At 45.5% G+C, this 12148-nt stretch overlaps 1 protein-coding gene across 4 annotated transcripts in view; it reads right to left on the reverse strand.

Moving 5' to 3' along the window:
- The window catches only part of BSN (bassoon presynaptic cytomatrix protein), a 240072-nt gene that overhangs the window by 61281 nt on the left and 166643 nt on the right, over nucleotides 1-12148 (reverse strand). For all 4 annotated transcript variants that reach the window (XM_007499946.3, XM_056805059.1, XM_056805062.1 and 1 more), the window contains one exon: nucleotides 7983-9083. In XM_007499946.3, coding sequence (XP_007500008.2) covers nucleotides 7983-9083 — 1101 coding nt within the window. The remainder of the gene's footprint in view (nucleotides 1-7982; nucleotides 9084-12148) is intronic.

The following is a 12148-nucleotide window of genomic DNA, read 5'->3' on the forward strand; positions in this document are numbered from 1 at the left end:
AGCCACACCAGGCTCTATGTTGCTCATAGAAGACACTCCAACTCCTGACTGTGACCTTCACTGGCCTGAAACGTACTTGCTCCTTGTCTTTGCCTCTAGCTGCTGGTGCCTGGCTTGTAGGCACCTAGTGATTTACATGCTTTCTCCCCCATTAGCTCCTTGAGGACTGGGATTGTTTTTGTCTTTCTTTGCACCTCCAGGGCTCTGCACAGCACCCAGCATACAGCAAGTGCTTAATAAATGCTTTTGTATTGATTGATAGAAACTTTCTCTTCCAGGCTTATCCCAGGCACCATCTTCTGTGAGAAACCCAACTGCTAGGGCCCTCTTTCCCAAATCCTTCTGCATTTGTCTTTATTTTCTTCCACTTGTTCTATGTATATTATGTATGTACTTGTTGTCCCCTTCATTTGGGCATAAACTCCTTGAGAGTAGGGATTGTTTTAGTCTTTGTAGCCCCAGTGCCTGGCACGGGGCTGGCACACAATAGGCTTTTGATGACTGTAGACTGGACAAACACATATGGAATACACGCTGGGTGCCATCAGGCACTCTGAAGAACACAGGGAAACACAAGTGTTAGAGGCCTTGAAAAGGACAAAAGGATCTTAGTTAAAGATGATCCAAGTCAGGGTTGCTGTGGTGGTAGTGGGTGTTTTTAAGTGCAGGGATTCTTGGGGCAGAGAGGTGGCTCAGTGGATAGAGCAACAGTCCTGCTGTCGGGAGAATCTGGGTTCAGATCTGGTCTCAGACAGTTCCTAGTTGTATGGCTCTGGTCAAGTCACTTGATGTTTGTCTAGCTCTTGCCCTTCTTAGTTATTAGGCCATAAAGTAAAGGTTAAAAAAAGTCTAGAGATGTTTCACCTGGAGTTCACAGACTACTAACAGCAATACAATGCCCCAGAACAATCTGAGGGACTTGGGACAAAGAATGCTCTCCACCTCCAGAGAAGGAACTGCTGGAGTCGGAATGCAGATGGAAGCGTATGATTTATCACTTGTTTATTTGGGTTTATGTTTTAGGGTTTGGGTTTTATAAGATGACTATTACAAAAATGTAAACTATGGAACCATGTTTTTGGTGATAATAATACACGTAGAACCTGGAATGAATTGGTTTGCCAGCTCTGGGAACGGAGAGGGAAGAAACGAGGGAGACGATCTGGATTAGGTAACTTCAGAAAACTCATGTGGAAATTTATTAAAATTTTAAAAAGAGCCCTTGTTTTAGTCCAATCATCTCATTTTACAGATGAGGAAACTGAGCTGGGGCATCCTCTGGAATGGGTCAGTGGAGCCAGATCCAAAACGCCCCCCTCTCCACCTTGCAACCCCCATTTGTTTTCACTAAGGGCGGTATTCCATTGTCTGGGAGGGCTCATTCTGCCTTGTTGGCTGCTGGAGGTAAGGGGAGGCACTAGAACAGTCTTTGAGCCCAAACAGCAAAACTAAGGCAAGCTGAGAAGAATACAGGCATCGTTTGTCCTCCCAAGACAGGCTCTGGGTTTGGATCTGGCTGTGTCTGCCTTCGGCACTGCCAGGAACAAACTGCAGTTCCTGAAGGGAGTATCAGACCACGAGGAGAAGAAGAACTTAGCCAAGATACCACTTCAGCAGGAGAGGAATGGGACCCCTGGGGGGGGGTGGCACAGCAAGACATCTCGAGGGGGGGAAGGGAAGCCCCCGAATAGCACTAATCCCCATGGAGCAGCATGGGGCAGGCAGCCAAGATGCTGAGTGCCAGAGCCAAGCGGTTAATAAATGACCAAAAATAACCACCCAGGACAGGAATAGTTTGCAAGTGTTTGAAAAATCTCTGGTCTGACTGAATCAGCAGTTCCTCAGGCCTTGTTCAGGGTCACCAGGGAGGAGCTGTCAGGAATATTTACTCACCTGGAGCAAGACAAGGCTTTCTAAACTCTGCCTGTTCCCAAAGGACTGACGGGCCATCTGGCTAACCAGGGTGCACATGAGGCCTCAGCCTAGACTGTGAGCCAGGCCATTCTGGGCAAGCTAAAGGGATCTCCAGGCTCTAAGCTGGTCAACAGCTCCTTGGCTGCTGGCTAGACCCAGGGTTCTGTCTCAAGGCACTAGCCTCATGGGAACATCACTGAGCACCACCCCTGCCTACACCTGGAAACCAGGCCTTTGGCCCAGAAGCTTAAGGGCTCTGACCACATGCAAGGTTGGGATGAAGAGATCTTCGCCTCTGTTGTTCAGTTGTGTCCAACTCTTTGTGACCTCATTTGGGGTTTTCTTGGCAGAGACACTGGAGTGGCTTGCCATTTCAGCCCCCAGTTCATTTTATAGATGGGGAAACTGAAGCAAACAGGGTTAAGTGACTTGCCCAGGGTCATACAGCTAGTAACTGTCTGAGGCTAGATTTGAACTCAGGAAGAGGAGTCTTTCTGATCATAGGCCCAGTACTCCATCTACTGTGCCGCCAAGCTGCCCTAACCTTTTTTTTTTTTAATCCTTAGTATTGATTCTAAGACAGATGGGCAGTAAAGCCTAAGCAATTGGGGTTAAATGACTTGTCCAGGGTCACACAGAGAGGAAGTGGTTGAGGCCAGATATGGATCTCCCATCTCTAGGCCTGGCTCTCAATCCACTGAGCCACCCAGTTGCTCTTGCACTAACTGATGAATTTTAAGCTGAAGTAAACTAATCTGCCTCTCAGTTTCCAGTAAAATGACAGAATCAGCCAAGATAGTCCCCAATGTCCATTTCAGTGTTAAAACCTGGGATTTTTTTTGTCCAGGTGAACTATCAAAGAAACACACATCCCCTCTCTCAGTAGAGGTGGGGGACCATGGATATGGGACATTGCATATGCCAGAGTTATTGTATTCATTTTACTTAACTACTGAGTCATCTAGCTGCCCCCCATAACAAGTATTTATTAATCATTTGTGATATGCCAGGCATTGTTCTAAGTACTGAGGAAACAAACAACCTGAAAGTACAATCGAAATATAAAGTATTATAATAATGACAGTAATGATAATTAAATTTCTGATAGTTAAGGAAATGGTGGAATGAGGCCTACAGACTGTTATTATCTCATTTGATCATCCCAATAATCCTGGGAGGTAGGTACTATTTATATCCCCATTTCAAAGAAGGAGAAAATAAGGCAAACAGAGGTTGAATGACTTGCCCAGGACCACATAGCTAGTGTCAGAGGTTATATTTGAACTCAAGTCTTCCTGACTCTAAGCTCAGTACTCTATGTACAATGGCACTACCTGGCTGTTCCTATCAGACAGAGAAGACAAGGCCAATACCACCGAGATGGTGCTTTCAGAGAGATTCAGAGAGGGAAGAGCTCTGCTTCTTTCCAGTAGAATAAAAGCTTTTTGAGGGCTGCGGCTGTTAGTTTGGGGGAGTTTGTGTCCCCAGTGTCTAGCAAAGGGCAATGTGCTTTAGTTGGTTCTTAATAACTGCTGAATTGAATTGGCAGAGAAAGCAGTAATCTGAAGATGACCTGACTTAACCTCAACTTCCTAGGGGAGACTTTTACTTGCCAGGATTCTGCTTTTTGGCATGCTATGTCTTTAGTAATTCCTTCCAGGAGGCCTTTTCTGTTACCCAGGGAGGCAGTGGTCTAATGGAAAGAACATGGAATTGGAAATCAAAAGACCTGGGTTTGAATTCTGACTTTGCCAGTTACTAGCCTTGTGACCTTCAGTATATACTTTCTTTTTCTTTCTATTTTTTGCTCCTTCCTTCCTTCCTTCCTTCCATTCTTTCTTTCTCTTCTTTCTTTCTTTCTTTCTTTCTTTCTTTCTTTCTTTCTTTCTTTCTTTCTTTCTTTCTTTCTTTCTTTCTTTCTTTCTTTCTTTCTTCCTTCCTTCCTTCCTTCCTTCCTTCCTTCCTTCCTTCCTTCCTTCCTTCCTTCCTCTCTTTCTTTCTTCCTTTCTTTCTCCCTTTCCCTTCAGTCTTAGTATCAATTCTAAGCAGAAGAGTAGCAAGGGCTAGATGGCAATTAGAGTTAAGTGACTTGCCCAAGGTTACATAGCTAGGCCAATTCCTTCTCAGTTTCCCTGTATGTAAACTGGAGGAAGTGGACTTGATTTTTAAATTCCCTGCCTGCTCTACATCTGATACTGAGCCTTCCATGATAAGAGAGAGCAATACAGCCACAGAGAGAAGAGAAGGGGCTGCAGGATTCTCTCTATATGCTGCTGACCAAGCCATTACCTGAACAGCCCCACCACAACAGATACTAATGTTTGCCAGAGATGGGAAGCCAACAAGAAAGGCCCTACTGAGAATCTGCTACCTCCCTATAAAAAGCATCACCTTCAGTGCCTTACTGAGCCACCCTGTGAGAAGATTGTGACCTGATAATCCCACAGAGACTAGGACCAATGGAGAAGCTGAGATCAGCCATCACTGGCTCCCTTCCTTCCCTGCTCCCCCATACTCCTTCTTGGGTAGGGTAGTGGTAGTAAGAAGTAGAGTCATTTTAGGCCCTGAGCATTTCCTTTGAGTGATTTATTACTGTATATAGTTAGCTGGTCCATCTGATTCTATTTGGAAAGCCCCTCAGAGCCCCAGGATTGCTGGCAAAGGGATGGAATGATGTGGGAAGTGATTTGCAAATTTCAATAATCATAGAAATGTGAACTAGCACTAGGCTTTGGGGGCTGAGAAGGTCCCAGAAGTCCACTCTGGGAGTCCCACTCATTCTAACTCCACTTAAATCCATAGCTGCAATTGGGAGGTCCCAAAATAGCACTAGGATCTCAAGTTGCTCTTGAGTACACCCTTCCTCACCCCTACCTTACCCCATCAGCCATCAGTATGATCTAATATTGGAGGAGGTAGAAGGCGAGATCATCTGCTTTGGACAAAGACCAACAATTGGCCATGGGGAGAGACCACCCCATTTGTCCCTGGAGTACAGAGGGAATTGGAGGGGATATAGTTCACTGAGATGGACAGTGGGGATGATACATTTTTATCAATAATGTTCCAAAGAGATGTCCTACAATTAAGGAAGATATCCCTAAATGGGGAGTTTTGTAAAGACTAGTAAGGTCATGAGATTTGGCCCACGTAGGCCCTCAAACTTGGGACCCCCCACTTCTATGGCTTTTGAAGTTTCATAAAGCACATTTGTCATAATCGCCAGTAGTGTAAGAATTATCATCCCCATTTCACAGGTGAGAAAACTGAAGTTCATGGATGTGACATGATCCTAAGGTCCCCAAACTACAAGCTCAGATGTCTAGAGTTCCAAGTCAGGGGTTCTTTACTCATTTATGCAGTTTTCCATCTATTCACATGAGCTCAGGATTAGTGCTGGAAAGGACAAGGAAGACCCTCTAGTCAAACCCTTTCCTTCTGGGGTGAAGAAGCTAAGGCTCATAGAAAATGCTAGCAGGGCCAGGAATGAAACAGTCTACTGATGGTGGTTTTGGTGCTCATTTCCACTACAATATGCTGGAAACAGGCTTCAGGAAGTCAGGCTCCAACATTAGATCTGGCCTTCCCCTTATATTCTCACACCAGCCCCAGTTCTCATTCCCCACTTCCAAGCTCTTTTCTAGAAAGGGAGGTAGGTGTTCCAGAGGTGGGCTCTGCTGAGTCATCTGTCCCTTCCCCTGAAGGGCTCAGCTAGGGTAGTGGGGCAGATTGGAAAGTTTAAGAATAGGTAGGCCAAGACCCAGAATCCCTCCAGTATCTGTCTAGGCCCAACACACATCCTGTGGCTGGCTACCTAGAGCCCCCAGGTGTCCAGGGGCTATGAACCTCAGCAGTTGGGGCTTCTTTTCTGCTGCTATGCCAATTCAGTGAACCTGCCAACAGCAGGGAGTTAGCCCAGTGCCAGGTTGATGCTGGAAATGCACTGTGCCTCAGCACAGCATTTGTTGCCCTGAGTTGACACATAAAGGTTCCTTCTCTTTGATAACAAGATTTTACAAAGCCCATTCTAGTCTTTATTTTTCACCCATGCTGAAAAGAAAGGCAAGAGGGAAAAATCCAGCTGAGCTGGGCCAAATTGGAGAACGATGATTAAGAGAACTGAGGACACAGTCTCAAGGTGAGCTCTGATTGGCCCAGTTTATGCCTGGAGCCCAGTCCTAGCAATCAGACTCTGAGAGAAGGGCTGCCTGCGAGACTTGCCCAGAGCTTAGCCCATTCTCTGTGCCTAGACACTCATTCATAGTACCCATGGAAAGGGATACCATGCTGCCAATCCCTAGGCTGCTTCACTAGAGACTTCCTTTCATGAAGCAATGGAATTCTTCCTTCATGGGGCTGAGTTCTGTCCTCCGTACCCTGCCATCTCCTAGGCTAGGATACAGATGTGCCATGGGTACAGATAGGACAGCTAGAAGCCATGCTTCATGACAACTATCCAGCTACCCTGCCAAGCATCCTATCCCCATCACTTCAACCTCAAGGCTGCTCAGGAGAGGTTTTCAGCATTTAGAAAAACAGATTATCAAACCATTCAAGCAATGAGTCATACAGTAGGTACTAAATAAATGTCTACTGAACTAAATTGAAATGAGTGAGGTGGCAGGGGAGTGATGGGAACTTTAAAACTAGTTTGGTTGGAATGGCTTGAATACCATCACCAACATTTAGCAATGAGACCATCTCCATGAGCCTCAGTTTTATCATCTGTAAGATAGGGATGATGATATATGCTATGCAGGGCTGAAGTGAAAAAATACCTCTTAGACATTAAATCATTCATGAAATATGCCCTGGATCTCACTGGTTACATCCCTATGGGACAAACTACCACTAGGAATAGCACTGGGAAGTAGGCCTATCCCTTTCTGCTCATGTGCCCCTTAGGACGTCTCCTTGCTCTAGCATTTTTCACAAAGGCAAAGTCTAGGTCCTTAATTAAGAAATTCAAGTTAATCTACTCCACTCAAACCAGCCCACAGTATATGGGAGTATTCTAATGCTACTCAATGATATTTTCCTTTCAAACCCCTGCTGGAATGGAAGAGGGAAATAGGGAGTGACAAAGAGTCAGCCTGAACTTCTTAGCAGGATGAGAAAGCAGGCAGAAGGAAGGGCCCAGGATGCCCCTGAGGGCCATGAAACAAACCATTTTTCTATCCCAGTGATCGTTCCCTATCTACTGATTATTACTATAGGAGCAAGAGTTGGTAGTAACCTTAGAGATCATTTAATCATCTCCTTTCATTCTAGTGTTTTGAAAACTGCAGCTCAAAGAGCTTAAGTGACTTCTTTAAGATCTAACAGGGTTGTAAGTGAAAGAACAATGATTCAAGAAAAAGAAAGATTCAGACTCAAGTTTTCTCACTCCAAATCCAGTACACTTGCTATTACAGTAAATTCCTTAATTGGATTGGAGCAAAACTTAAAGAAATAATACATCCAGGAACTGATTGAATTCAACTCAACTTCACAAATAATTATTCAGGTCCTATTATGTACAAGACACACAAGGCACTTTAACTTCTGTCTTCTGTCTAAACCTATATAAATTATTTTTAATTACTGCTTTGCTTAATCTCAGGCTATAAAAATTCTCAATTTTTTCAGAAAATGTGAAGTCTTATCAAATATGTTTACTCAATATTCTTTACTTTCCCTTCTCCTTGAAGGATGTCACCTCTACACCCAATCCCTCTGTTGACTACTTTTACAGGTTAGATTAGATTCTCCTGGTTCCTTTTCCCTCCTGTCACTGTCATGAATAGCTCTTGCTAGCCAATGAATAGATTGTGGTCAGTCAGCACATTGGCTGATCCATCCTCAGATGTAATTTATAGGGCAGCCTCTGGTAAAGTGAGGTGGGGTGGGATGTGAGGCTGAGCTGTAGGTCTAATTGCTAAATTCTCTTTCCCTTAAAGGCCCAGCAGGATGAGGGATCTAGTAGGGAGAAGCCCAGGGTTTCTGCCTGTTCTTAGTTTCCTACTGCGTGGTCTGAGCCCTGAACAGGATGCCTAGATTCCTCTTGGGGCATGTGATTTATTCCTTACCTCCACCAAATGCGGAGTGGGATTGAAGCCACACAGATTGCACACTTGTCGCTTGCAGGTGGTACATGTGTTGTAGTTGGGTGGCTCCCGCGAGCCCACATTGAGTTCAGCCTGGCATAGTGGGCAGGTGATCTTTTCCTTCGGCACTTCCTTTGGCTTGGGAACAGCCTTGGGAGCAGTCTGATGTTCGGCCTTACTTTGCTTTGGACTAGGTGCTCCTGCTGGTCGACTGAGAGCTCCAGGTCCTGGACCAGGCTCAGCTTTAGACCCAGCAGCAGGGCCAGGCCCAGGGCCAGTTTTAGATCCAGCCCCAGCCCCAGGCCTGGGCCCAGGCCCAGATCCTGGCCCAGCTTTAGGGCTAGTTCCAGGCCCAACTCCAGATCCTGGCCCTGGTCCAGGCCCAGCCCCAGGTCCAGACCCAGGTGCTGGCCCAGGACCCCGTGCAGTCCCAGGTCCAGGTCCAGTCCCTAAAGGTTTAGGCCCTGCTTCCTTGCTGGCGTCACTGAAGACAATCTTAGGGGGCCCTTTGCTGGGAGATGGCTGGCTTTGTGGACTGGCCTCTGGCTGGACAGACATAAGTGTACTGGCCTGGGTTAGCAGAGAGGCCCCAAATCCAAAAAGCTTCCCAGTGAGTCCTTCTTGGGCTTGTTCTTGAGCCCCAGGCCCAGAAGTTGGAGTTACCCCCTTGGCTGGAGAAGGATGAGGGGAAATCCTTCCTGTTTCCTGAGGCCCAGCAGGTCTGGCCTGTCCTTGGCTTTGGGTTTCCCGCTGCCCTAGTACCCCAGGAGTTCTGGGCACTTCAGCCTGCTGGACACCAGGCGCCTGTTGGAGCCTGGGCTGTGTGGTTCCAGGGATTTTCTCTGGCTCAGGCTTCCCCTGTGCCTGTGCTGGAGGCTGGGGCTTGGGTTGGGGCTGGGGCTGGGGCTGGGGCTGGGGCTGGGGCTGGGGTTGTGGTTGTGGCTGGGGTTGTTTGGCTGGGGAGTGAGCAGGAGAAAGGGAAGGCGAGTACAGCTGCTGCTGGCTTTTGGAACGAGGTGCGGTAGTCATGTCCATCCCCAAAGCTCTCTGCATCTGGCAATTCAGACATAACCATTCTTTCACCTGGAAGAGAGAAAACAGCACAGTCACCCTTATGAAGTGACTGTCCAGCCCCACCAGACTGGCAAGTTAGTTCCAAGCTGCTGACTATACATCACAAAAGGATCAAGAAGAATCATAAGGCTATAGGGTGCTTGTGTGCATACATGTGTGTGTGTATGTGTGTGTGTGCGCACGTGTGCTCCCACTCAACAAAACAAATCACCTAATCTTCACATCTTGTTGTAACTCCATTGCAGACTGGGAAGGGTACCTCAGTCTTCTTCCCACCCACCAACCCAAAGGAACAGATTTCTGGAGACACAATGGAATGTTTCCTCCACTTCCTATTTTGATGCCTCAATATGTGCTCAAAGTGGTCCTGAGTTCTCCAAAGCTATGCAAGAGAAGGGAAGGCAAGCTTTGGCTGGTTTCTTTAAGTAAAAAGACTTTGAGAATGAGCCCAGCAACCTGTCATCTGAGGACCACCCTCAAAAAAGAGCAGACAAGCTCATTCCCAGATGCTTCATCAGTAGAGGATGGCATTTTCAGCCATAGCATTTCATAACTTAATAAGTTTGTTAAATTGGATCAAATGAAAAATTGTCCAGTAAGAGTGTGAATCTATATTTGCAGAGGAAGTATCCATGGTGATTTGATTGTGGAAGCTTTTGAAGTATTGAAGAAATGGATTATTTAACCTCACACTGCTTGGATAAGCCAATGAAAATCTATTCTACTTCCATGCTCCATTGTGAGATCTTCATGTGTGGCTATACTAATCCAGCAGGCCCCAGGGTCTTCTGGTACTTCACTGATCTGAAGTGGAAGAGATCTTAGAAAGTGTCTTAATTCAATTCCTTAAGTTTTATAAATGAAGGAAATGAGGCCCAGAGAGGGGAAGGGACTTGCTGAGGTCTCAGAAGAAGAAAGGAGAAGAGTTAGGATTGGAACTTAGGCCTCCTGACTCCAAATCCAGTGCTCTCTTCACTGTATTATACATACTTCCTTGGGACACAGCCACCCTTGGGCCCAGTCAAAATTCCCTTCTGTGTGTGGGAGTGCCTCCTACCATTCATTCCTTCCATAGACAAAAAAGGAAGGAAGCCTTTTCTGGCTTCTTATGCTCTTTTAAGCTGCTAAAATTAAAACCAGTATCCACCTCCTGGAGCTGAGAGCTTATCAGCAGTAACCCACCTTCCTTTCCTTTTAACTGTCAATGGCTGCTTCCATCTCTGCCCCACACAGTTAAAGGAACATTTTCAATAAGGGCACGACACAATTGCGGACTGGCAGAATGAAGCAGAAGAGAAAAAATAGCTCTAAGAGACAAGTTGGTTCGGGTAAGGGCTGATTAGCCGCCTTTCCCCAACTAGGGCATTTTCCAAATTTGCCAGAGTGGACTCTTTCCCACATCTATTTTTACCTCCTCATTCAATTGCACATCATCAGGTAACCAAGCACACCCAAAATTCATTCCTTCATTCCTTCTGGTCTGCCTTTATCAACAAGAGAGCTGTCAGTATCCTTATCCCCTAACCCTCTTCCTCTGTTCTCTCCCCACTTCCCTGCCCCAACTCAATCTTTACTGGGGCATTGATTCAATTTTGACAATGCTCTTCTGTGCCCTAGGAAAAATGGCCCAGCAGCATCACCTGTTTCAGGAGGAGGATACCTCCTTCCCCTAACATAACTGAAGAACCCATTTCCACAACTCTTTACCCCTCAAAGCATGCCCAAGGGGGCAAGGTGAGAAGTAGCTCCATCCAACACATGGGCTCTTTCCAATGCATGTTCCATCCCTCCACCAGAAACAGCCACAGTTATCAGCCTTCAGGGGACCTTTTTCATCACTCCATCACAAACTCCCAGGAAATGAAAAAGTAGTAAGGAACTCATTCATTCACTTGCCTTTGCTCATTCACTCATTCATCAATAAATATTTATGAAGCACCTCCTATATCTTGGCTCTGATGCTTGGTCCTAGGGAAACAAAGAATCAACTTTGTTTCTTGCTTTCAAGGAGCTGATAATCTAATGGAAGAGGAGGAAAAGAGTAACACATAAACAATGCTCTTCTGCTAAACTAAGGAAAAAATGGCATAGCACAAGGAAAGATGTGGTAAGTGACAAGGACAGGTCAAGGGTCATATGATCATAGATTTTGAGCTGGAAGAGGTCTTAGACATCACTAAGTTCAATGTCCTCGTTTGAAGAGCAATGAAAAATTTGAGGGATGATAAATGCCATTCCTATGGCACTGGTTGCCTGGTTTCTTCCCTATGTCCTCAATTTTGTTCATTCATTTATTCAACAGACACATTCCATTAGGTCCACAAGGACTTCTGATGGCTGGTCTTTTCTTGACTTCATTCCACCAATCAAACCATTTCACTGGTCTCCTGACTTGCTCTCTTAGGTACAAATACCCTTCCTATCCTCTCCATCAAGCCTGGCACCTCTCTACCTTCAATCCTCAGTTTAACTTTGTCTCCTTCCTAGAAACTTCCATGATCTCTTTTTGGATCAGTGGCCCCAAACCCAGTCACATGGTCCTTATGAAATTTTCTCTCCAGAGCTGTTACTGAATGAACATGTGTTTCTGTCACTTTTGTCTATATTCTCATGGTAAAGTTCAGGGATGGAAAGAAATACATCTGCAAATTGCCAAGTGAAATCTGGCCCAAGGCAGAAGAAAACTGGATTCAAGGCATCAAAAACAATGTAAACAATAAAAAGATTGCCAAGCTCAAAGCCAATTAGGAGATAAATATATGCATAGGGATATTTTGAGACTCAATGACATTTTTCCATCAAATTCATTATTTTTTTCCATATTTCAAATATTTTCCCCCTTCTTTATTAGCTCAACATTAAAAAAATCCCCAAACTTCCATTTTTAAAAGCCCTGAATCAACCTTTTCTAAGCACTTGTACAAGTTCTTTCAATAACTTTCAAATAAACTTTAGTTTTGGTTCTGGACCCTACCCCAATGAGATATAAGTATCCATGCCTCCTTTCCTCAAAAGCATGGATGCTCCGTGGGAGGAACACTCTATTTATCCCCATCAGATGAGGGGCTGCTTAA

Source organism: Monodelphis domestica, chromosome 7, assembly GCF_027887165.1.
Source record: "Monodelphis domestica isolate mMonDom1 chromosome 7, mMonDom1.pri, whole genome shotgun sequence".
In the NCBI taxonomy this organism is placed as follows: domain Eukaryota; kingdom Metazoa; phylum Chordata; class Mammalia; order Didelphimorphia; family Didelphidae; genus Monodelphis; species Monodelphis domestica.